This window comes from Amblyomma americanum, chromosome 1, assembly GCF_052857255.1.
Source record: "Amblyomma americanum isolate KBUSLIRL-KWMA chromosome 1, ASM5285725v1, whole genome shotgun sequence".
NCBI classification, from domain to species: domain Eukaryota; kingdom Metazoa; phylum Arthropoda; class Arachnida; order Ixodida; family Ixodidae; genus Amblyomma; species Amblyomma americanum.
In genome coordinates this window covers 92,186,862-92,212,014 of record NC_135497.1, presented here as the reverse complement: position 1 = coordinate 92,212,014, position 25,153 = coordinate 92,186,862, and the positions used below count along the sequence as shown (strand labels likewise).

Below are 25,153 nucleotides of genomic sequence, written 5' to 3'. Positions count from 1 at the left end.
AGTTATAAATGACACTAAGATGTCACATCATTATAGAGCACTCTAGCAAAATCTTGCCAGATGCTGTGCCACCAAGCTCGTGATAGCCGAGTGCTATCATTCACATTAAACTGATGTTCTCGCAAAGGTCATCTATCATGGTTGAAAGTAGTCAAGGAAGATACTCCCACACTTTTTTCCCTTGTCTAGGGCAAAGAAGTGACCGTGACAGCTAATCTGTACCCCTCTGAGACCCATGTCAATCATAGTCACAGGTGACACAGGCCCACCCAAACAACATCTTCAAGACTTTTTTGACAATGAAACATGACAGTGACGCCTTTTGAGGAAGTCCCCTGTGCACTGTTACGCAGTTAACAAAATGATTTTGTTAACTGTGTAAGTTTATTGAATCTTGATAAAATGACAGACAGAACGAAAAGCTTTACAAGACATAAAGCCATGCTTCAGCATTCCAGAAAAACACGTCACTTTTAAACCCCTTGCAAGTTTCCCGTTTCCAACCGAACAAAATACATCACCATGCTTTGTATCCTTATATCTACCTCAGAGTCTTCCTAAACTTGCTAAGCAAGTCACCAAAAATGCATACCCAGGAGAAGCACGCATAAAGAAATAACTTTCTGCTCCCAGCAAAGATTATGCATCCAAAAAAACAATGACCCGGGAAAAACTGCTGTATGGGCAAGCAACTGAGAGCTCAATGACTCAGTTCAAACAATTTTATTTTGAATCAGTGTAGGGTATGGCGAGTGCAAACAAATTTTTTCAGCACATGCATGTAGTGCTCAATCATTGTACAACAAAACCTCGTTAATTTGGAAGCCTAGATAATTCAGACTGGCGGCGTAGTCCTGACGAGGTCCCGGAAAACGTCGATATTTATGGCATCAGACGCTCATCAGTTCGGACTAAAGCCCTATGAGGGGGCTTTAATTCGGACGGGCTCACGACGGGGACCATGTCACGGCACAACTGGCATGGCAAGCGATTGTCCAATTATTCCTCCTGAAGTCTGAATCGTGCAGTGCACTGATGCTCACTCACCTCTGACATGCGCACAATGGCAGTCGTGGCGATGATTGGATGGCCCCTACAGGAGGCCCTCTAGGCTAAGCCTAGAGACAGTCCGACGGAGTACCTTCACTTTCTGAGCATCGCCACCAGCTCGTGGCGATGGCGGCTGTCAGCAGCGCATCGGCCAGCCAGTAGAGGCGAGCTGCGTGCTGTTTCGGATGCAGACTGGCACATTGCTGGTCTGTTATTCTCATTTACTGAAGGTGCCTCGCTGTTCCTGCACCTATGCACTTTTCCCCACTTCCGTCCGCAATATTCTCCAGTTTTTCCAGTGAGCCGAAAGTGCGCGCTTGTCATGTGCAAATCGTGTTTCGTGCAGTGAAGCCTCCTGATGTGCGACGACGCTGTTTGTGCAGAAGCTTCGCCGCTGCTGCGTCATGCCATGAAAGAAGTCGCTAAGGCCTGTCCCATTTTGAAGCATTTCTGCTTTGACATTCCCGACAGTGTGCATGCGTAGAGAATTTAACAGAACTGCGAGAAATTGTTGTTGTTGCACAGTTCTTGTCTCAAAAACGAAGCCATTGTCAAGTATCTTTGCCAAATAAATTTACTATAATGCGAACGGTTTTTCATTTTTTGGGGACATATGATTTATTCGGCCTTCAGATAATTCGGACACTTTTTTACGGTTCCTCGAAGTCCGAATTGACGAGGTTTTTGCTGTATTTTTCCTGGGACAAGCATCACTTTACTTCACTCTTGCATACTGTGCATCAGCAAAAATCGTCATTTTTTCAAAAAAGGCTTTTGGTTTTCTCAACATGCACACATTAACCAAAGACAAAGAAAAAGCAACGAGTACATGACACTGGCAGATCACTGTTCGTACTTTCACTTATGTAAGGTGCTACAAGCTTCCTTGTTTGAAACAAAAGTTCCATCACGGCAACCTTTCTCTTCACGACCTTCTCTTACAGAATTCAATATGTGCAATGCAAGCATAACATGCCCACCGTTTTTACCAGAAAGAAAGCATTGCAAACAAAGGCCTGGAAATACTGTTCTCAAATGAAGCACAGTTCAACACTATAACAAGTTGACACACATGTAGCAAGTCACAGGCACTATGACTCAGTCCAGTCAAGTCTAAAATGTTTCAACAAAAGATTCCTACAAAAAAGTCTTAAAAAGGTTTCTACAAAAGATTTTTACAAAAAGGTCTGTACAAGATAAAAATACAAATCGAGAAAAAAGTAGGCGCAGGGTAAAATGCATGTAAAATGCAGATAAAACACACATAAACGTGCAGTAAAGCATATAAGCAGCATAGATTGAAAACTAAACATTTTGACAGATTTGCCTGTCTGGTTGGGTTTGAAGACTTATAATAAACTGCACATCTCCAACAAAAAACTAATTTTAACCCAACGTTTCGAAGCCGGACTCGGCTCCTTCATCAGGGGTGACCGATACCCCTGTCACACGGCATTCCCCTAAGGCCTTTCCAGCAAAGGCACCATTTTTCACCAAAGGAGCGAAAGCTTAAAGAAGCAGCGACGCAGCTACACGGTGCAGCCCAAAGGTGAAACTGTCGTTCAGGCTTAGCACCCGCTGCTGTGCTCGAGGCAGCTGAAGTGAGTGTTTTAAAATTAAAGTGGTGTATTCTGTTCATTCGTTGAGCTCAGACAATTTTTTCATTCTAACTGCTTCCTTAGAAAGAATTCGGCAACATAAAAACGGCGTCCGCAACTTCGCAAGAGAGCGCAATCCTGTAGCCGAACATTCCGAGGACTCGGACCATAGAATCAACTTCGAAGAAACCCGCATCCTCGGAACCGAAACAAATTACCACAAAAGGCTCCTCCTGGAATCCTGGCACATCCAAACCACCCCGAACAACATCAACCGCACAAAAGGAGACCTGCCCCCAGTATATGCCCAGGGACTTCGCGCTTCAACTCAATGAAAAAGTCGCCATTGACCGCCTCCCCGCAGTGCGACAACGTGACTAACAGCCTTATCCCCCCAGCCCCCCCATGCCTTTTGCATCACAGACTTCGTTCATTTGACCCCTTCCTCCCATGCATACTTAAAGACGCTAGCTACTGCCCTCAGTCACCCCTGATGAAGGAGCAGAGTCCGCCTTCGAAACGTTGGGTTAAAATTAAAAGAGTTTTTGGTTGGAGATGTGCACTTTATTATATATAAGCAGCATAGTCTGAAATAATGACAAAAAGTTACATTACCTATCTGGCGTGTTGGAAGGGCATGCTTGTGCTATTCCACACCTTTTGAACAATGTGGAAAACTTCCTGCTCTACTACAGAGAACAGCTGTTGTGAAAATACACTATGCATCAGTCATTCCACTTGTCTTCATGGTATGTATACTGCAGCGAAATCACACCAGTGATAAATGAAATGGAAATGAAGCTAAATCAGCCCTTGAAAAGTATTTACACTGACCAGCAAAATGGTACTTGCCACAAAGCCACCGGGAGCTCTCTTGAGCTTCAAGGCAAGTCTCTGCAGTGAACAGATATCAGGGCACTATCTTTGTGCACTAGAGTGAAATCAGTGGCCCACTGAGCGATAGCAGTACAGTTGCAGTGTGGTCACACAAAAACATCAAGCCAGCTGCCTTTTGCAGCAAATGTAAAAACGACCTGACTTGTCCCGGAGGTTTTCATGCCTCCTTTGTAAAAACCTAACTACTCAATAGTCTCAAAGGCTAAAATCTCGTGTAACATGAAAATAATAGCTGCAATAGGCAGCAGATGGCATACACAGCAGCTCACTGAAGAATAGAAGTTTCAGCAGGTCGCAGCACAAAGATGCAGAATGCCAGTCGAAAAGGTCCGAGGGCAATACATGAAGTTCACACACTCGCTACACTGGCATGATGAGGCCCTTCACGAATTCCCAGAAGTGATCAACTGCTTGCCCCTGTGTGTCTCCACTTGTGACCTGCAGATCACGAGGAAGCTTGGATGTGAGTGAGCGTTTCAGCTTCTCCCAGTAGCTCAAGTTGTGGGGCTCAAAGTCCTTGCAGAAGTTAAGTGCATCCGGTGATCCACGATAATATTCAGACAGCAGGCGCTGGAAAACAGAGGGAAGTAACCAAGGGCAGTAGTTTCCTTGAGTGACAATTTCAGCTCTAATGCATCAGAAAAAAAAAAAAAGTAAAGTGATATCAATAGAGGCAGCATTTTTTTTTTAGTTACAGCCACCTGATGCATGCAATTAGCTCCCATTCTCTTCTTTCAAGGTCCAGAGGTGATTTGTTAACATTCACGGAATTTCAAATGTATGAGCCATAGCTGATGGTAGTTGGCGCTCGCCCTGTCTACTGTGTGTTTTTGTCCTTGTTTTCTCGCGCCACTGCATTTCATGAGCTATGTCTTACCACCAACTAGCTCAAACCAGTCTTGCTAGAATGCAAGCCTTCTACACCAAACCACAAGGAAAAGCCACATTTGGACAATGTATATGAAAAAAAAAAGATGGTCGATTTTCACAGTTAGGCCAAATGCAAATTATGTGTGCCAGCAGTTCGGTTTTCCCTTCGGTTCCATTGTTCAGGTAGCGATAATGGGTTAATGGCCCATATACGCGGAATTGGTCATCCTCTATTCAGAGAGCTATCCTCTCTTCCTGTCCCGTCACCTCTTTCATTTCATTTCTACATTCTGCCTGCCACCTTTTATCTCCGCTGCCCCAGCTCAGGTGCTTCAGTATCAATGGCAGATGCCGAGGCTAGCAAAAATCTTTTCCTTCCCTTTTATTATTTTAATAAAACCACTTATTACTACTATTCATAGATCCCTGGGAGTCATCCTACCACTCCTGGCGCAGTGGTCAAGCGATGAGCCACTGCCCTTCTATGGCAGGAGCTGCCATTGGTGGGACTTGGGTTGCTTAGGTTGGGTTGCAACCCAGATTGATAATCCCAAGCAACCTCTCTTGATCAAATGAGCTGCCACCTGGCATCGTGGGCAGGATGCTAGGTACATATTGTTACGGGAATGAACGCCCAGGGCATGGTGTACGCCGACCAAGTGCCCTGCGTAGAAGAAGATGAGGCTCGGGAAGCGCGCGGAGGAGCGAGCGCGGGTAGACGAGGATAAAGATTGGGGGCCGCCGGCAGTGTTCCTTCGGCTCTCCGACTTTGTGTTCTTTCCTTTGGGTGGGACTGTTGTCCCGTTGCATATTTTGGTGGCAGCGGTGGGATGGCGCGTACCCACGCTCGGAAACAGGCTGCGGAAGGAGCCGAGCACGGCGAGCTATCTCCGGCTGACGCGGCACACGGCGCGGCGGACGGTGCCGCTGATCTCGGGCGTTCCGATGGCGTGTCCCTTTCCCCGGCGCTGGAGGCCGCCTTTGAGCGCCTCAATCGGCGACTGAACCAACTGGAGGCGAGGTTGGAGGCAGTCGAGCGAGGGCCCCGGCATGCTCTACTGATCGACCCGAACCATGGTGGGCAGGAGCCTTCCATCACCACCATGGAATCATCTGCACCCGTGCCCGTCGGGCTGTCCTTGCAGTACGATCGTGTGATGCACGGCGCAGGTGCGCCCCTTCCGGTCCGCCAGCTGGGGATGGTACTGCTCCGTGGGAGGCTTACCAGGTACAGCTTGAAACCATCGTGGTGGCGTAGGGATGGGACGCCAGCCCCCGAACCTGCCCCGTGTGGAGCTGGGCTGGTACGATGCCATCGCGGGGCTCCTCGCCGACCATTACGGGCTGGGCCAACCCAGGCTCCAATACCAGCACCTGCGTGCTCGCCGGCAGGAGCCCGGGGAAAGCTACCAGGACCTCTTCGTGGCTGTTCAGCAGTTGGCGCGTCGCAGTCGTTGCCGGGTGTGCCACCGACCACCGTGGCCCTGGTCGGCACCGAAGATTTTATGGATGCTATCCGAGATCCCGAGGTCCCGAGTCCGTCCGTGGCGCAGCTCACAGAGCTGACTGCCGTGGCAGCCCAGCCCGGGCGTCGCCGTTTCTCGCAGGCTGGCGGCCATCCTCGAACGCCTCGACCAGCGCCTGGACTGGCTGTTCAGGTAGCTGGAGAAGATGGAGTGCGACGTCGGGTATCACGGTACCCCGTCTTTGAATGACGGCGCCAAAGCCTCGGCGCAAATGGACGCCGTGGGCGCTAATGAGGAGACGAGTCAGACGGCCGAAGCTAAGTCAAAGGACAAGAGAAAAGAAGAGGCTGGAGTCCAGGAGCAAGAACTTGGAGTCTGTGGCGATGAATAAGTGCCGGACCAACCGAGTACACAAACGGTTAGGGCAATGGATGAGCAAGTGGCAAGGTCCAAGCTGAATGCAGGTGGTGACGAGCGTGAGCGTAAGCAGAAGAGGATGGTGCGTCGGCCGTGAGGTGGAGGCGAATTGGATGCCTGTAACTGTTCCCCTGCCACGCCTAGTTGTCCTGCAAACGCCCATAGTGACGGCGCAGCCTGCTTGAAGGTCGGCGTGGGGTCGGTTGTTGTCCCGTGCCATGTGATGCTTGCCGCCTTGCTCACCGGAGTGAACCTAGCCGGTGTGGGACGTTCTTCGGCGACTGCAAACGCCTTCACCCAGCTTATAAACTGTAATGTCAACAAACAGTCTGACCACTTCATCTCTGTGGGCCCACGTTGCATCATCCCAGGTGACCCTGAATCAACGACCGATATGACATCACCGCCTAAAGATGAGTGGCGCCATCCAATGCACTGCAGCCTGTCGATCCAGACTGCCGATGTGGGAGACACCCCGTTGGCCACGGGAAAACTAGATGAGGGCAAGAGCGGCGATGCGCTTCCAAAAGCTAACACAAAGCCGCAAAAGCAAATACAAGCGCCGTCGCCCAACTATGCTGCCGGAACCTAAAGTCGGGCTAAGCTTGAGATGAACGGCTTCCTGGAACCACTTTCCGAAGGCGAGCAAGAGCCGTCGCTGTTGTCGTATGGTGAGGAACCGCCTACAAGCAGCCCCGAGATCTACCGGGACAGTTTGGTGTCAGACGACCCTTCAACGTCATCACAGCGTGATGATGCCTACTGCAAATGAAGCTGCGCTGGTGAGAAAAACCTTAACCCGGGCTCATCGGGACAAGTTTGATGCCTTTCTCAAGGAAGCGCCGCAAAATGTGCAGGAAATGTGATCCCCATCAGTTTCTCCGAGGACACGACCACACTCAAGGAGCACCTAGCCGGCCTGATGGCAGCCTGCAAAGCGAAGCATGAGCTAGAGGACACCAGCGGTGTTGGAACTGCGTTCTATCCAGATGGCGCCAACATGGACGGTGCCAACGTCTTCGAAAAGCACGCCGGGTCCTCTCCGACTTGGTCGACTGCTTCAGTGCTTCAGCCTTCCGACATTTTTTGCCCCGCCCTGCTGCACTGGAGCTTGCGGCCACTGCTGTGGGACGGCATCACAAGGCTGCCGTACTCCCCGGCTGTCTGTCCTCCCTGGACTCGAACACCTGGACCGTCGCACTGCGTCGCACTAGACTCCCCCCCCTTAACCAGTAGCATAAATCACTAATCAGTAGCACAGCAAGAGCAAGCTGCTAAAACACTAAACAGCAGAGGTCCAACTATCCGGTGAACAAATGTCAACTTGTGTTCCATTGAGATGACATCACACAGCTTACCATTTCCATTAACAGATCTTGAGTCAGGAAGGAGTCTTGAGCAACATTGTACATCATCTGCATCGGCCTACCATATTCATTTGGCCTGTGCTGTAACCAAAGAAGTGCAATATGAGCAAGAACAAAATGCAGCGCTATTGACTGCAGCAAACAGCAGTGTTTAAAATGCTTCCCTATTTTATTCATAACAGTCCAAGCATTTCACACATTATTTTGAAGACCTCTAGCTATGGCTGAACATTCTGCACACAGTTCCCACCGATGTGTTGTGCAACCAGTAAATACACAGTTACCCCCAAAATTTCTTTCCTTAGCATTGTGTGTACTGCACCTTTTGTTTGTTTTGAACCTACATCCCTTGCTAGTTTTTGGCCAGCATGTAAGCCGCTGTAAAAAAGAAATTTATTATTCTCAGCACCTCTGTTCTAAGTGGAAGAGAATTTTCTTGCTAAGCAAACACTAAAATGGTCAGTTTTTATTTAAGAATGGAAGAATTTAAGAATTCATTTAAGGGGTCTGTTTTAGGGCCTCTGTTAATTTTATTTATATTAATTATATTATTAAAAATATTTCATGCAAAATCCACTTGTATACAGATGACTGCATTGTGTACAGTCCCATTTTTAGTGAAAATGATGTTCGCGCTCTACAAAACAATCTAGACTGCATCCAGCAATGATGCATCAGGTGAAAAATGACCCTGAATGAAAGAAATGGAAATACCATATTTCTTTTATGCCTAAAAGTAAGGCAATAAAATAAACTCCATGTACTGTTTAAATTCCACTTGCCAAACTTAAGTACCTTGGTGTGTATTTCAGAAAGGACTTGACATGGAAAACCCATGCTGAATATATAATAGGCAAACCACCAAGAATGTTGAATTTAATCCAGTGAAATTTTTTATAAAGCCCCAGTAAATATATAAGAACCGCTGTACCTCACACACGTCAGACTCATTCTTGAATATGCCAGCGTGGTGCGAGATCCATGCTTGGTCATATTTCCTAATGCTTTAGAATGCGTACAGAACCGGGCAGCCCGCTTTGTTGCCAATGGTTACAATTTTCGATACAGCGTTTCAGCAGCAAAAGAATATTTTTTTTTTGGTTAGGGACTACTCGGCAGTAGGCGCCTGCGCAGAAAAGTAGAAATGTTTTACCGCATCTATTTCAGCGAAACCGGGATTGATAAAGCTCTGTATATGCAGCTGCCACATTTTCTATCCCCACGCTCTGATCATGTTTTTAGGGTGCGTGAAATCAGATGTAGAACTAACGCTTATCAGAACTCTTTCTTTCGTCATGTCATATCAGTGTGGAACAAACTACCAAAAAATGTGGTCGACTGCGCATCTGTGGCAGCGTTTTAATCATTTCTGCCTAAATTGATTTTATCTTAATATTGGCTCAACCAATGTACGTCAGTGCACGCATGTTTTCTTTTTTTTTCTCTAGTATACTACGATGTTCCACATGTTCAAATATATCATCATCTGACTAAGGCACTTCGTTGTGTTTTATTGCTTTTTACTCCCCCCCCCCCCCTGCTACAATGCCTTCACAGCGCTGCAGGTATCAGTGAATAAATAAAAAACAGCTTAGACTGTTTTCACGTCTACTATGCAGGTTCAGTGCCTTCACCTTAAGAACATGAAAGTGAAAACAGTGCACTGCCAGGGCACACTACACTGTGTTTCATACATCAGGTGCAACGCTCTGAACAGTATGGAAGTACTAGTTCACATGAAAAAGTAAAGGCAGACGTGTTACTCTCCGCTCATTTTGTGGCCAAGTGTACAAAGGCATGAGAAGACGACAGCGTGTCGGCAGCAGTAAGACCACACTTCATCAAGCTCGAGATAACACTATCATGTAATAAGCCAGTATGCAAAGAATTTATTATTTTTCGCTTATCGCAAGGAACGCACTACTTTAATAGCGGATGTAGGCAGCGCAAACAAGAGATGCACCTGATGTATCAAACAGAGTATAGAAGGATATGAAGGAAGCCAACAGTCACCACAACCAAGGAGCATAGGGGGTGTTTCTAACTTTTTAAAAAATTTGTGGTGTTGATCAGTGGGAAATAATAGTGTAATTATTTACTGTTAAAAGATAACAGATAGGCATAAGTGAATATTCAATAATTTTGGATATTCAGTTGAACAGTAAAGTATTCAATATTTGATTTGATCTGAATGTTTGGTATTCGAAATCTCGAAGTATTCGTCTCGAGCGAATAACATTTCTGGAACTCTTGCTGCAGGTGGTGGTTTCGGTTCAGCATACTTCCTCCGGTATGGCACTGTTGCACACGCGAAACCAGAACCCTGGCTCCATGCCACGTGCCTGCGCGTATGCCGGAGCCGGTCTGCGCATGTTCCCGCAACAGGCGTGAGGAGGCGAAGCATGGCGCTCAGATCTGTACTTGCCAGGTGTCTGCGGCTGCGCTGCTCGCGGTGTGCATGCACCGTAACCGGCACAGCCACGTGCATCAAATAACAGATTTAGCATAGCGTGATCTGCTTCCACGCGCCGCCAGTGTGCACACGCTGATTGGTCTCGACTGGGCGAGCGTGCAAATAGCTAGCTGGCGCCCTGTCCTCAGGGCAACCTGTGCATGTGCATTGGCTCCCTGCGGAAGCGGATCGCGCTATGTTAAATCTCTCCGACTGGAGGACACACACCTCCCTCGACTCCCGCGGAACAAGTCTGAACTGACTGCCGCTGCCGCCCTCCTCTGAGTGAAATTTGCTAAACAGGAGCGACGGCGCGAGCGTGAAGGGGATACAACTTATAGTAGGATACATACAACTTAAAAAACAAAACAAACAGCACTTGATAACACTGGGCCACGGTCCACAGCGTCCTGTATTACTCCTCTAGCTAATCACAACAGCAAACAAAATCAGCTTTTTAATGTTTGACATTATTAAACAAGCCAGGTATCCAAATTCTAGAGCTTATAATATTTTTTTATTCATGTGATTAGCTTCTTGTTTAGGGAACAAGAGAAGTTTCATAAACAGACTACTTTTCTGTCGTGGAGGAATTCTGTGCGGCGGTCCTTAATGTGGGCAGAGCTTCAATGCAGACTTAAAAGGGCCCCGAAACATATGATCAGTGGATTGTTTTGCCTGTTGGCTGTATAGAATGTGTTATAGTGATGCTATTAGCATCAATCGTACCGCGTATACTCCGGTTTCTAATATGTTAATTAGCTCGCAAAAACAAATTCATGGCGCTGACGATGTCACCATACAGTGGCAGTTGATATGACATCACTTGGCGGGAGCTTGATGGTTGGACAAACAGTATATATACTGCAAATTGTGTTAATAGATAGAGATACACTTTGTCAAGCTTTTGCGTTTGATATTACAACAAAACCAACTTGTTTGCTGTAGATAAAAGTGCTGTAAAGCAAGTAAAATAAAAATATACCACCAGAGGCTCTGGCTATTTTTTTGCTTCAAAGGACTTTGCGCCTCTCTGTACACATCCTACGACCTAGCACACAGCACTTATGGCTACTCCCTATGTATCCGAGAACGGCTTTGCCCGATCCGAATCGATCCGATCGAGAAATTGCACTCTACAAGCGTTCATTTCGGTCACAAGGACAGATGCAAAGAAAAAAGCCATTCGTTTCACATTTAGCAGTGCGCATCGTCAGCTTGTGGAGGATCACCGAGTGGCGGTGCCATATGGCGCCCCGTTCCCATCAATAGCGCGTGCACCTTGCTCGCCGTGACCAATCAGCGCATTCTAGTGGCGTGCCATGGTAGGCGGTAAGCAGTAGCGGTATGCGCTATGCTAAATGTATCAAGTATCTTCCGAAGGCCGTCACTCCGTCACGGTATCTCGCGCTCAAGTTCGGATCCAGTTCGGATCCATAAGTCAGGGAACGTCGCTGATCAGAGTTCTCTTCTGCGCCGTCGACGTGACGATATGAAGCACTGCTGGGTCAGCTGGGCGTTCACGTGGTTGTTGTAACCATGAAAACGGCGCTCCCAACCTTGGCAAGAATGAGTTACAGCGAGTTACAACCACGGTGTGCAAACTTCCGCGACGTGCTCAGATAGGCTGGTTTGATTGGTCCCGCGCTGTGTCGTCACTGGGAGAGTGAAATGGGAATGGGAAGCCGCGTGAAAATAGAGTTAGGGCAGCATTTTGTTTGCTTGTATTTTTAAATTTCTTTATTAAATAACTCCTCTTCCTATGCATCGATTCCTGTAATTCTTTTTGAGTCAGCATCTGTGTGACATAGAGAATCCATTTGATGTATAGCCGGCATCCGTTCAAGCAGTGTTTCGCAGCCCCTTTAAGTTGTATCCGACTATAGCAGGTGTGATGTAGTCACCACTTAAGAGCAACAGCTGCGCAGTGATGCAGTCACAATTAAAAGCAGCAGCTGGAGGACCCACATATAGGTCTCACACACCACAGATACGTCAGCACCGCATGTAGGTCAGCTCCTTCAATTACCGATGGCCATTTTCGCAGTAAGTCGACACAGCTTCAATCACAGATTCAATGAGTGTGGCAAAGCTTCAATGTACTCTTAAGTTTTTTCAAGTAATGACCTTGTGTACTCGAAAAATGCGCGATTTTAAAAATGCCTATTGTACTGTTCAACCCTGTTTGTGTGCCAGAAGTAGTATTTGAAATATTCGCTTCGAAATTATTCTAAAACAATCACTATTAGTTGCAAACCATACAACTACTATTCACACATGCCTAATAACTGATTATGAAGTAAAAGAAAAAACAACCACATGCTGCTGGTAGGATCTGAACCCATGACCTCCGAATTTTGCGCCCAGTGCTCTACCAACTGAGCTATGGCAGCGGCCGTCCGATCTTCTACTTTCGAGGGTACTATTTACGTTGCATGTAACCTAGCCTTGACAGCGTTAACCAGTGCCATGTTTGTCCATTGTGGTGGACGTAGTACGTCTAGTATTAGCACCAGTGTTATATGGAACGTGATCGAACGGTGAGGGCGGAGATTGTGTGAGAACCTTCTTATGCTACCTATGGCTTGAAGACTGCCAGAACTGAAGCCTTCGTTAAGCTCAATAGCTTAAGTAAGGATGAAAAAGCAAGGTTAAACTTGAAGAAATGGTGACTACTTGCAAGATTAACAATGTTTTCGCCGGAAGAAATCCATAAAAATAATCCTCTGTACTGTGCCCAGTCCTATGTATAAACTGTAGTATTCATGGCAATGTAGTATTCATGGCAATATAGTGTTCACGGCAATGTAGTGTTCATGGCAACACAGCTCAACTGCAAGCAGAGCGAAGAAGTTAGGACACAGCATAACACCACTGTTGATTCTGGCCCGATTTTCTTCAGGAATTAAAAAAATCGCTGCCTGCAAAAACCTTGAGTTCTGCTCTAGTAAATATTGACACCTTAGGGAAACACCTACACAAATATGCCAATATTTTTACACTCACTTCCAACAGTAGACTGTTTCTATAACAGTGCCAATGGTGATGGTGCTCACAAAGGAAGCATTCCTCCAAGAAACTCCAGGCAAAGACAGAGCTTGTAAGAAGCAAGTGAAGTTTGAGTAAGTGGACACCCTAATCAAAACACATGTCCTATGTCAATGCACTGTTTTCTTATGTTTTTTAATCTGCATGTTATGTCTACATTTTGTAGAAATGCGTACAAACGGCAGCCATTAGGTTGTGTTTAACATGTTTTATGTCTCGTATTGAACAATTTGCTGTTGTCTGTGATGTACCTTACCTGGTCACAAAGAAATAAAAGCAGCTTTGTTCAATATGTTTCCAATTTCATGTTATCCTGATCCTTACTTTTTCTGTGCTGTGTATATGATAAAAAAAACTTTTTTTCTGAAAGCTTGTGGATTGAATTGTGGGGTTTAACCTCCAGAAGCGACACATGAGGTCTCCTCGATTTGGCTGCACTTTCTGCACTAGCTCACAAAGAGCCATGCCAGTGCAGTGCCACTTCTTGTGGCCCGAGTCTAGCCTAACACTAGTGCTCTCAGCGCAGTGGCCAAATCGAGTGCAGAAGTGCAGAAACGTTCATCTGCTGCAACCATGTGTTGGTGTTTGCTGCGTGGTTTGACATATATGCGCGGGGCATTGCTAGTTGTATTGAATGCTGTGCATTTGTTCCAAGTGGCGCATCTTGTGGAGCAGCCAAAAGTGACATCAAATTTGACACTGCCCTTTCCATTCCGCTGGGCAAAGTGGCGCGGGTCGACCATCATCGAGACAACGGATACTTTGAAGGGGCAACCAACGAAATACTTGCCAGAGTTTGAATCAAGAGGTCATTCAGATTGTCGCTCGAGATGACCTTTAACAATTTGCACGCGTGGTGCAGGCTGTCGCCATTCTCTTCAAAAAGTGTCTGCGGTTGTCAGCCGAAAAGAGTTGCCTGTAACTTGGACTTATTTGAACTCCATAACTCATGTTCACTGTTGGCGGAAGGTGTCGGCAGAGTGACTACCAGAGAGACTGGCACGTCAAGGTTTAAGCCAACTGGCGACCTTAAAGCCAGTCGCTACTGTAAGCCTGTTATACTTAGTGGTGCAGGCTGGGACACATTTTTCTTGTTTATTTTTTCAGTCCGAATATAATCTATGTAAGCGGAGGTTATTATTTTCCATTCTTTTATTTCGCCCCACCCTATTATATATGTAAGCAGAGGTGCGGATGATGTTTGATGTTCCAGCAAGTCATCACAAACATTACGATCACCCACATATTAAACATCTCACCTTCCGTCTCTCAGACAAACGCTCTGCCGTGCTGCATGTAATGATATTTCTGCACAAAAAGCCGCCACGGTGGCTCAGTGGTTATGGCGCTCGACTGCTGACCCGAAAGACGTGGGTTCGATCCCGGCCGCGGCGGTCGAATTTCGATGGAGGCGAAATTCTAGAGGCCCGTGTACTGTGCGATGTCAGTGCACGTTAAAGAACCTCAGGTGGTTGAAATTTCCGGAGCCCTTCACTACGGCGTGTCTCATAGCCTGAGTCGCTTTGGGATGTTAAACCCCCATAAACCAAACCAAACCAAACCATTTGTGCACAGAAAAGAAATGCTGTAAAGCAACATGCAAGGCTGGTCAGAAAGGAAAGAACCCATATGCAGTGCGCCTGCCAGCCAGTTGCTTACACGGGCATACGTACGCATGTACATACACGCACACACGCAACACATGCACGCAGTGTCATTTAAACTGTTTGGCTAGAGCACGGTGCAGATGCCGTGTCTAGCACAGGTATGTGGCCCTCTCAACAACGGTCACTAAAACAAGCATGGCCATGGACCTATTTGCTACGAAGTGCGCCAAGCACTTTGCACTACTTGCACGAGAATAGAACGCACCGGGAGACTAGTGCAGAAGTGCAGAAGAACTCCTGCAGCATGAAGTCAAATAGAGGGCCGCAGTGCAGGTGGTGCTAGTTGTACTGACAGAACGAGTGCGAGAGTGCTGCACCGCCGGAACTGCTGCAGAAAGTGTAGCCAAATCAACTAGACCTAGAGGCTATAAGGGATGCTTGCTTACGTTCACATAGCTCGACCTTAGCAGACTCCTAAAATTTCATGCTGCAATGGTCATCCAAAATCTGTGTGACGTGTATCTCAGTGACCAATGTTCAGTGAGAAATGTGCATTTGGCTTGCCAGATGGTATTAATCAATCACAGCGAATGCAGCATATTACATTGGGAAAAAATAGAGAAAAGCATGGTGTGAAGAGGCAAGTAAATTAAATAATACTTATTGAAGCAAGTACTATTTCTGTTCGAAAGTTGCATGGAAAGAGCTATTCAAACACATCACAGGTTCACATCATCTACAGACTATGACAATGTGTCAGTGTCTGACAACGTTGCCCACTTTGTTTCAGAAGTGTGCGTTTTTTTCTGGTAAAGCTGCTGCCAAATCAGTGCCTTTGTATGTTTACACTGCTGGAGTTACAGTACTAGTACGACGCTCCTCCTTGTTGGTCATAAAAAAACCACACAAAGTTGAAAGCACCACGACATGGCACCCAACAAAAAAGATGAAAGTTTGTTACAAGGTATGGAACTTCCATTTTGAGCCGAGGTTGGAAATGAATTTGTGAATGAAAGGACATGTGCCATGATTAATATTTAGAAGAAAAAAATATTTAAATATTCACAGCTTTATACCCCATTTCCCCCCAATGTGTAGTTTGATGGTTCCCTTAATGGCCTTTAAAATTTCTGTGATGGTTTGCAAGCCCCCATCGAGTTCAACTGCCGTTGAAAATCACGTGGCAGCAGTCAATCCCCAAGTTACTTCGCTTGTCATTGGCTCGATAAACACCGAGACTGCCCATGTGAGAAGAGTATAATGTTAACACAATATCGCAACATGTAAATAAAACCTTGCAACATCTGCCAAGCTGACCTTTGCCAAACCTAGAGACAGTCTACTGACTTTTATCGACCACATTTTCCTTGTACCAATCAAAAGATTCTTGCCCAAATTAACGTATACTTGGCTATGGGGCTGGGAAACACGGTACAACAATTTAAAAATTAATTTTTTGATATAGGAATGTCGCTATCTCATGGCAGTCGGTGTCTGCAAACCCTGACATTACAGACACGGCGGCGACTGCCCACAGCTATTACCACGTAGGCGGCAGGCAGTGGCATTAATGAATGTGACATTAACTGAGATGCACTGGTTTCATTAAAACTAAAATTAAAAGCACCAAAGTGGTTAAAAAAAATATGAGACCAGTGCTACCTGCGACAGATTTTTTGTGGGTTGCAGTGTCATTGTCAGCACAGTGGCAGTCTGCCCTTTTAAAACATTTTATGAAATAAGAAAAAAAGCAGAATTAAACCATGCAAGAAATGATGAATAGTTGCAAGAGGAAAAAAATTTTGACATTTGGAGTTTCTTTCAGCATATATAACTTGCTACACTGCACTCAGCCCTACTCGTAAAGTACTCGTAAAGCATATATCTACTCCAGGCAGTGCAGCAGGACTGCATGGAGAGCTATGAAGTTTGAATACAGCACAGCACTGTCTTCAGCTCTGCCCCGACTATGTTTGCAAATTTAAAATATAAATTCCGGCAAAAACCTCAAGTTCTGCCCTCGTTACCGTCATCACAGGAAAGGATTTACAAGAATAAGACAACAGTAAGATGTAAATGCCAGGCACGGGAGCTCATGTCAGATACCCTACCTGTCAGTAGCACTAGATAGGTATCCCAGTTACCTGTAATTCACCTCAAGAGTGCTCTGAAAGCCAATTACCAGTTTCATTTTTTTTGTCAACCATTTTAGAAGCTTATTAACACACGTGATGTCAACTTACGTCTGGTGGAGGCATGACCCAGTAGGCCAGGTACTTTGCATCTACACAGGACTCATCTTTCACATACGGAGCTGAAATAAAGAACAAAAACTTATCAGCTGCTGCCAATGTACTCATTGATAACTTATGTTATCCTGCTTTGAACATTGTCATTTCTCACAAGCTACTTTTCTGGTTCAGGTAATAAATTGCCAATGGTCCAAAATGGACATCCACACTACTTTCTCCTATGAACAAAAAGTGAGTTGTTTTGGCGGTCTACAGTCCCGTTCAAGATGAGGTCCTCAGGCATATGCGACTATTTTGGTGACCACCTCAGGTGTAAACCATACTTCGCGCTAAATGTGTTTTGCATAAATATAGACTGCATTTACACGAAATTTCAGAAGTCCAGAACTGCTTGCTTCAGCGAATTTTTGGTACAATATTCTCCAATGTTCTCGCTTTCCTTCCATGTAGTCAATACACTTTATGCATTCTGAACAGTGGTTTCCAAAGGTTTTAATGAAAGAGGATTAGCCAGTACCGTATTAGAACAATGAGGTCGCCTTTTTCGGTGCTCTGTTTCTTGGGACAGTTAACCGGACCTTGTGTTTTCAGCTTATTTGAAAGTAGTGGATGAAATGCATGTAATGATGTAATTCTTTTAGTCAGATTCTATTCTATTCACACCATCCACCCGTCCGGTTTACTGATTCCAGTGACAATGACATAGACAATAGGGGCAGAAACAATCCAAATGAAATGAATCTGAATGAGATCAAAATCGCTCCTCTGCTCTTCATGGATAACAAAAGCACGATAAAATGACGCACACGTGCCATAATAAGGTCTGCCATTATAGGAACAGCATTGTACCAAACCCTTCACGCTTGACATGCAGCCGCTAATCCCGTGTGCTCAGTGATAATCATTAACAAATAGCAAGTACTTACATAAGCTGTTTTAAATTGGGCAAATCAACTTAGAAATAAAGGCTGGGTGCTTGATGTCATGGTCCCGCAAGCGGCTCACTACAGCTGGAAACCTTCCTGTGTAACATGCACCGACATCGCACAGAACACCACGTGTGCTATGCGATGTCAGCACATGTTAAAAATCCCCAGGCAGTCGCAATTATTCCGGAGCCCTCCACTACGTCACCTCTTTCGTCTTTCACTCCCACCTTCCTCCCTTCCCTTACAGCACTGTTCGGGTGTTCATGTAACAAAGCTCCGAAAATACTATATTTTACAGCAAAACCCTGACAATATCTGAATCTGAATGTGCTGGCAAACCACTAAAGCAACAGAGCATACAAAAGGGTTCTGCATGTGTCAATCCTTCATAGACCAGCTCGTGCTGCCACTGCAGCATGGTGTCCATTTTGTGAAAATCACCAATAGAAGCTTTGTGGCAAAAATGTTTGTTTTGTTTTACAAGGGTTTAACGTCCCAAAGCGAATCAGGTTATGAGAGACGCCGTAGTGAAGGGCTCCAGAAATTTGGACCACCTGGTGTTCTTTAACGTGCACTGACATTGCACAGTACACGGGTCTCTAGCATTTCGCCTCCGTCAAAATGCGACCGCCGCGATCAAACCCGCATCTTTCGGGTCAGCAGCCGTGCACCATAATCACTCAGACATTGCGGCGGCCTCTTTGTAGCAAAAATAACACACCCAGTACACTTCGAATCCCCTCACAAGTCCAGTTTAAGACTTGAAAGTAGTGTCCAGTTTCCTTTCCTAGCTGCATCAGATGCACAGTGGTGGGAATGGCCAAGAGCACTTTGGAGCAGGCTTTGCAGAAAGTAAAAATTCAATTCAAAGCAGCTTCCGCAGCTCCAGGGCTTAAGATATTTGATAGCAATTAGCATGGCCAGCAATATTCTCTTTGTGTGTTTATTTCAGTAAACCACTACTACTAACAGGAACGCACTCAAGCGCTCGCCAAATAAGGGAGCTCGGTTACGAACATCTGCAGTGAATAAACAGGCCGCCAGTCACCACGATCATTCCAGGATGAGCACAGGCACTTGGCTTCATTAGAATCATGACGCTACAGAAGGAGCGTGACTATCGCCATTTCACGGCATAGCACAGACAATTTCTTGCACTGCAACACACTGCACATCTCACGACGAAGTGTTCTGCCATGCAAGCATGGTCAGAGCACCGCAATATTCCATTGATCATGTCCTCGGTGTTGCCCTGTGCGTGCCTCGCACTGCACTGCTTCATCTTCTAAGTGTTTGCTTTGAAGGGATTCGGTTCAGACGGTTTACTTGCACTATGATTCAAGCTCGCATAGCGGAAGACGTCCAGCAACAACACTAGCCCATGATCATGCATGCGCAGCGCAGTCACTATGCCAATCCACAAAATACAACCCCATCATTAGGAGCGATTTAATTAAGTTTGAACTCTGATTTAATTGAACCAATTTTCTGCCCTGAAAGTTCAAATTAGCGTGGTTCTAATATAAAAACAAACCAAAAGCTCAAAAAGTGACGAGCCTGCTACAATGAACATGAGGTGCCCGAAACCCGTGAAATCGAGCCATCAGTTGTAATGAGCATTAAAGGGGCCATGACAGCCTATTTTCATGCATACCCTGCTTATCGCATTTAATTCTCAACACGTTAAAATTACAATTCGCGCATGTTTCAGTTGATTCTGTGCAATAAATATTTTTAAAATGAGTTTATTCCGTTTCTTCTGCAAACTGCTTGCTGGTCTGGCAACCTCTGATCACCGACGTCACAGGGGCATACCCGCCCCGCGTCGTCTGCTGCACGCTGTTGAGGTGCTTGCATGCACACCGTAGACGCTCTAAAAGTTTTCTTTTTTTTAGCTAATCGAAATAAAATGCATTTTCTGTTTTCTTTTCGGAAGCCTTCAGCTTAGTACGCGAGCTGAGTGATCCTTGGGAAAGCGGACTTGCTCGTGGCGCCCGTTTTGCGATTGTTGAGGAAACAGAAATTGATGGGCCCGTTTCATTTTTTACGCCCAGAAACATGTTATCTTTATGTTAAGAGTGTGGTCTCTCTTGAGCAGTCAAGTGCTCCCATATGTGAAAAGCGGCACGTGCCGTGCATGCCTTCGCCAATGTGCGCCCTGAAAGCCGCAGCGTTTTGCTGGCTTCCAGTTTCTTGTCCTCTATTCATCGGCTCGATAATTAAAAATGATCACAAGGTGGCACTAGAGTAACCTTGAAGCACGAAAGGAGGAGGGAAAAGTGCCAAATGAGACGACTTCCCCGCTGCATGTGTGCATTTGTAAGTCGAACATACATTCCCTTCGGCTCACAGAACCCTTTTGCAAGAACAAAAACCGCTTGCAAAACCATATGTGACTCAAATGCTTTCACTGCCCGCAGCGATGAATAGTCACCGCCGTCTAAATGAGTGCTTGAAAATAATAGCACATCATTTAGCGTTTACTGTGCGTGCGCATTGTGGCCCAGGAATGCCACGATTACGACAACTGCAGCCCTGCGCTGGGGTTGTTTACATAGCTGTGTGCAAAAGTACTGCTCGTTTGCGTGGCATAAAACGCAAGGTGGGCTCTCCTTATCTTAAATATTACGCAGTATTGCTCCCAAATTGTAGTTTTACTCATTTACACACTATGATAACACTGCAATAATTAAGTGCCGCTGATGCTATATCGCCTGCTTGGGAAATGCTTCGCGTAGGACCGGTGCTTCCCGCGTAATTGTATCTGCTTTCTCTTATATCAACATTTGAGTTTACATTGCTTTAGCTAAAAATACGTTCGGACATTACTTGAATTAATGAAAACAACCAGTCGACGCCGACGGGTCCTGCCGGCTGCCTTCAGCACATGCTGTGAAGACCAGGTCACATATCGACACTTCCCCCTAATTATACTCGCTCCCTGCGATGTAGGCAGTCGTCGCTTTGAGGGCACTGTAGCCAAAACTATGCTCGACAGCTATTTTCAGGCGCCAAAACTTGCGAATTCGCTCTCCACAATCGCCGAAACCGTACACACGAATCCTGCGTACTTGCTAGGCCTCGTCACGGAAGGGGCCGGCAGTCCACCGTCGACCGAAATTCAAGAATCTGGCAAGAATTCCCCGCTGATTAGCAAAGAAGTGTAAAGATATGAAATGCAGCCACTCGTTTCGCTTTTTTCGATACGGATAAGGTACACAGGCGCAGTTTTTCGGGCTGTCTATTCACCGGGCGTGAAGCTTTCACTCGGCTGCACAAGCCTAGGCGACGGCGGCGAGCGACTGTCGTGCGGCGTTTTCTGCCCGCGTCGCTTGTCTCGTCGATAGATTCTATGCGCAGGCACCGAATGAAAGCACATCTTTGCTGGTGCACGCACATTGCGTATGTTGCCGTGGCTAGCATGATCAGGTCCAATAAGTTAAGTTCTTAAGTTTATAGGTTATATAAGTTATAGGTTATATACCCACCACACTCTGCCAGTTCCCACAAAGTTCACTCTTTTTACACTACTGCGATATGGGGTCGTGCTGGTATCGTCGTCGGTCTAGCGTGACAGACCGGTGTATCAGTGACGGCATTTGCATACCGTCCAGCCAGCCGACCGCCGATCGTCGCCGCATCGGCCTAGTGTGACCGGACCCTACCTATACCGAAGAATAACTGCGTTACTGTTATTAACGCTTTTGCGGCACCAGTCACTCATTTCTGGGGGCGACTGCTACTTCGATCGCCCGCGAAAGTATAGGGGTGATCGGGACCTCACTGCGCACATTGCAGCAACGAAAGCAGATGACGTTGCTCCGTGTAGGCCCTAGTGAAGTCACGAGAGCATTCAATATGGCGGTCGCTGCTGGTGGGAGGAGTTCCCCCGTTCTCAATTTCGATCGCATTTTTTGGAATGTACATTGCATTCAGGGCAGCCAAATTTCAGAAACTGAATCATAAGCTCTCGTATTAGTTACTGAAGCACAAAACACAAAACTTCAATATGAAGAACGACCATGTCATGGCCCCTTTAAACCTTACCCGCAGCAATACATTCACCCAATGGGATGCTTGAAGGTGCTGCACAAGCCCAATAAATCTAGTGGGACCAATATTTAGCAATATTTACACCTATGAAAAGCAATGTTTTTTTTAGTATGTGTACTCGTGTTCGTTTCAGATAATGTTTGCAGCATCGTTGAGGCAGATGTTCAAAAAGCATACACATTGTGTAATAACTTTAGGTGCTAAAAAACTAAAAAGCAAAACAGGACAAGGCAGAGCTCCATCGGTCTTTTTTTTCGTCACGCATTGAGAGAAGAAACAAAAGTAATGCCTATGCACATTAGGCTTTTTCCTCCGCCTTCTCACATTCACCTCGCGGTTCTTGGCTGATGGAACAGTATTTCTGTGCAGCACTGGTGCAGTTTCATCAAAAACCACCCTTTTATAGCAGCATGTGGAAGGTTTATCCCAGTAGTGCAGGCTGGCGCAACTGGCGCAGCATTCCCACCACTAGATGCACTGAAACTGTGATGAAAAAGCCATCATCATTGACAAAGCACAATGCAAAAACATTCACGGCTTGCAGAAATGCAGATTTTAGCCCATAATTAAAATAAATTTGCAGGGAACTACTCCATGTAAGACTGACATAAACACAAAATTTGCTCACACAAAGGCTTCTTTCCCCACATCTAATTCCACAATTCCAAAACTGAATGCTAAAAAATGCACCTTGGTTTTCATAGGTACACCTACAGCATATGAGGCCAACACAGGGTGTGTACGAAGAGTCACTCTCGCCCTTCATGGTGATTTGGTAGTCCAGCTGACAGTTGCAGTCTCGCAAGCTTGGCTGTGGAGGAGCCTTTGGGTGGCTGTGGTACCAACCCACTACTGTGAGGTGGCGTTGCTCCAATGACTCACGAATCTGAAAGCAAGCATAAAGTGATGCGATCACAACTGCTGCTCTAAAAGCACAAGCTCTGATGGTCTCTGAAATGCCCAGAGAACCACTGAATGTTAATGTGAGAAGCACTGAAGGTACCTCCTCTTCAATGGCTGGAGCAGCTTCCTTGTCACCGAGTCTCCCTCTGCATGGGAATGCTTGGAGTATGGACAGGTCTGCATGAATGACATTAAATAGCAGAAAATCACAGCTGGGAAACGAGAAGCGCCAATTCAAGATCAAGAACATGCCCAAAATAAATCACAACAATAACAGTAGAAACCTATGCTTACTGCATGGCATGGAGACAGCGTGTGCAGTGAAAATCGCCAGGAAATTTTGAAAAGCATGCCAGGCGCCTCGTCATAAGTTACAGGTCGGAACATTGGTACCTTTATACACAACACAGTGATACACCAGCAGCAAGACTCCTTGCTACACAGTCACTCATGCCAATTAAAACAATGTAACATGCGATGTGACATTTCAACCACTCACAACATATGCCATGGCTTTCAAGCATTTGACAAAATAAGTAGCTGCAATAATTTGTACAGTAATCCCTCGTTATAATGAAGTCAGCGGGATGGCGAAAAAATTCGTTATAAGCGGTAATTCGATATAAACGACCACCCGAGAAAATATAAAGCAGTCGAGCTTTAATTGCGCCGCAACGGCGAGGAAGTCAAAAATACAATGTATTCAGTGGAGCAAAACTTTATTCAGGTGCAAAAAAGGCGGAGAGCTTTGGCTGTTTCAAGTTCTTACCGGGTGCGTGCAACTCCTGCTCTAATCTGACCAAGCACTGCACGAGGCTGCGGTCTCCGCGCCCATGCATTCAACCTTCGGGGTATTTCGAATCGCGAAGGCAGTGGCCACTTTCATGGGGGGGAGGTGTCATGAAATGCCGTGGTTCGAGTCTGAGGTTGCGTTTGTTGTGCTCAAAAAACGATTGCCCGCTCATTGTAGGTACGCAGCGCAATCGTGTAAAACTAAACGGTTTTGCAATAGGGGCTTCGCATGATTACTGGGCAGTTTTTTTTCCCGATGTGTACAGCTGTGAAGTTTGCAATTGAGTTTTTCAGCGAGTTTTTCGGCGCACCGTTGTCGATGAAACTGTGCTAATTCTAAGGTTCGAGTGTCAGTGTTCACGCAGCGTCGCGTCCGCGCCGTTGACAGATGTCTAGGAACAAAATTCAATGACCCTACCATGCATTTAGACCGTTTGTCTAGTCAGATGGCGCGAATCAAGCATGACCGGAAGTCGTCTTCCCGATTTGTTAAGGCGCGAATATAGTCCGACGTAACGCACGCTGCGTTGCGTTGGTGAAACAGCTCCATCTATAGTTCGACGCAGATTTGGCTCCTGCTCCAATTGTGCGCCGGCGCCACCGACAGCGTCGACCCACAATGCATCGCACGGAGAAAAATGGCGGATGCCAGTGCGAGCGGCGTGAGTGGCGCGAGCTGCCCAAATATTGAAATTGTGCCGGATATCGTTGTGGAATGGTTTATCGAAGCCATCAAACAACACCCTTGTGTATACGACACCAAACGGCTGGATTTCAGAGACCACCAGGGCAAAGGGAACGCTTGGCAACAGAAGGCGAGGCACCAGTCTCTCCACGGGTGAGGTGTTCCCGTGGAGAGAGTGATCTTTCGCACATACATTGAGCGCCTGCGCTTTCGTAGAAAGCGGTGGACTAGTAACACGAGAGCAAGTTTGTCGTGTGGATAACACCCTAGCGATGTTTCATATAGTAGCCGCAATGCCGTGGATGGAACGAAACGGATGAGGCGACGCAGAAAAAGGTGCGAACGGAATTCAAACTGCCTGCGTGTCGACGGTGGGGCGCGCGAGGAGGCGGTGGTCGTTCTGCGCATGCTCCGAAGCGGCGCGCGCCATATGGGCGCATCGAAGTATAGAGGGGGTGGCGCCTTGGCCGGCGCAGCGCGACTGACTGCGAGCGACGCGCGCCCGCGCGCTGAACACATCGGTCTATAAATGCGCCTCTAACGAAGCTCCCCGCGTCGGACACGGCAAAGGGCGTGCGACCAGGCAGCAGCTCGACAACACCGTTGTTCACACTTGCAAGCGCGACCTGCGAGTCGCCTTCTCGTTTGAAGCGAAAACTCTCAGGAATGATGTTTTCGTGCGCTTTCAAGAGTTTCGTCTGCTTTGGCCGATGTGAAACGGTTAGGCTTAGCGACGACTATGACAGCCAGGGAGCAGCTAAGTTTGT

At 46.5% G+C, this 25,153-nt stretch overlaps 1 protein-coding gene across 2 annotated transcripts in view; it reads right to left on the bottom strand.

Moving 5' to 3' along the window:
* Positions 1-320: 320 nt before the first annotated feature.
* LOC144113229 (MPN domain-containing protein-like) overlaps positions 321-25,153 on the bottom strand; it is a 37,247-nt gene continuing 12,414 nt past the window's right edge. Inside the window, exons 11-15 of one of the 2 annotated variants that reach the window (XM_077646201.1) lie at positions 23,010-23,086; positions 22,697-22,892; positions 17,016-17,086; positions 7,657-7,746; positions 321-4,115 (exon numbers count right to left, since the gene is read on the bottom strand). In XM_077646201.1, the coding sequence (XP_077502327.1) occupies positions 3,906-4,115; positions 7,657-7,746; positions 17,016-17,086; positions 22,697-22,892; positions 23,010-23,086 (644 nt within the window). In that variant the 3' untranslated portion in view covers positions 321-3,905. The remainder of the gene's footprint in view (positions 4,116-7,656; positions 7,747-17,015; positions 17,087-22,696; positions 22,893-23,009; positions 23,087-25,153) is intronic. The other variant, XM_077646202.1, reaches the window with a different exon arrangement.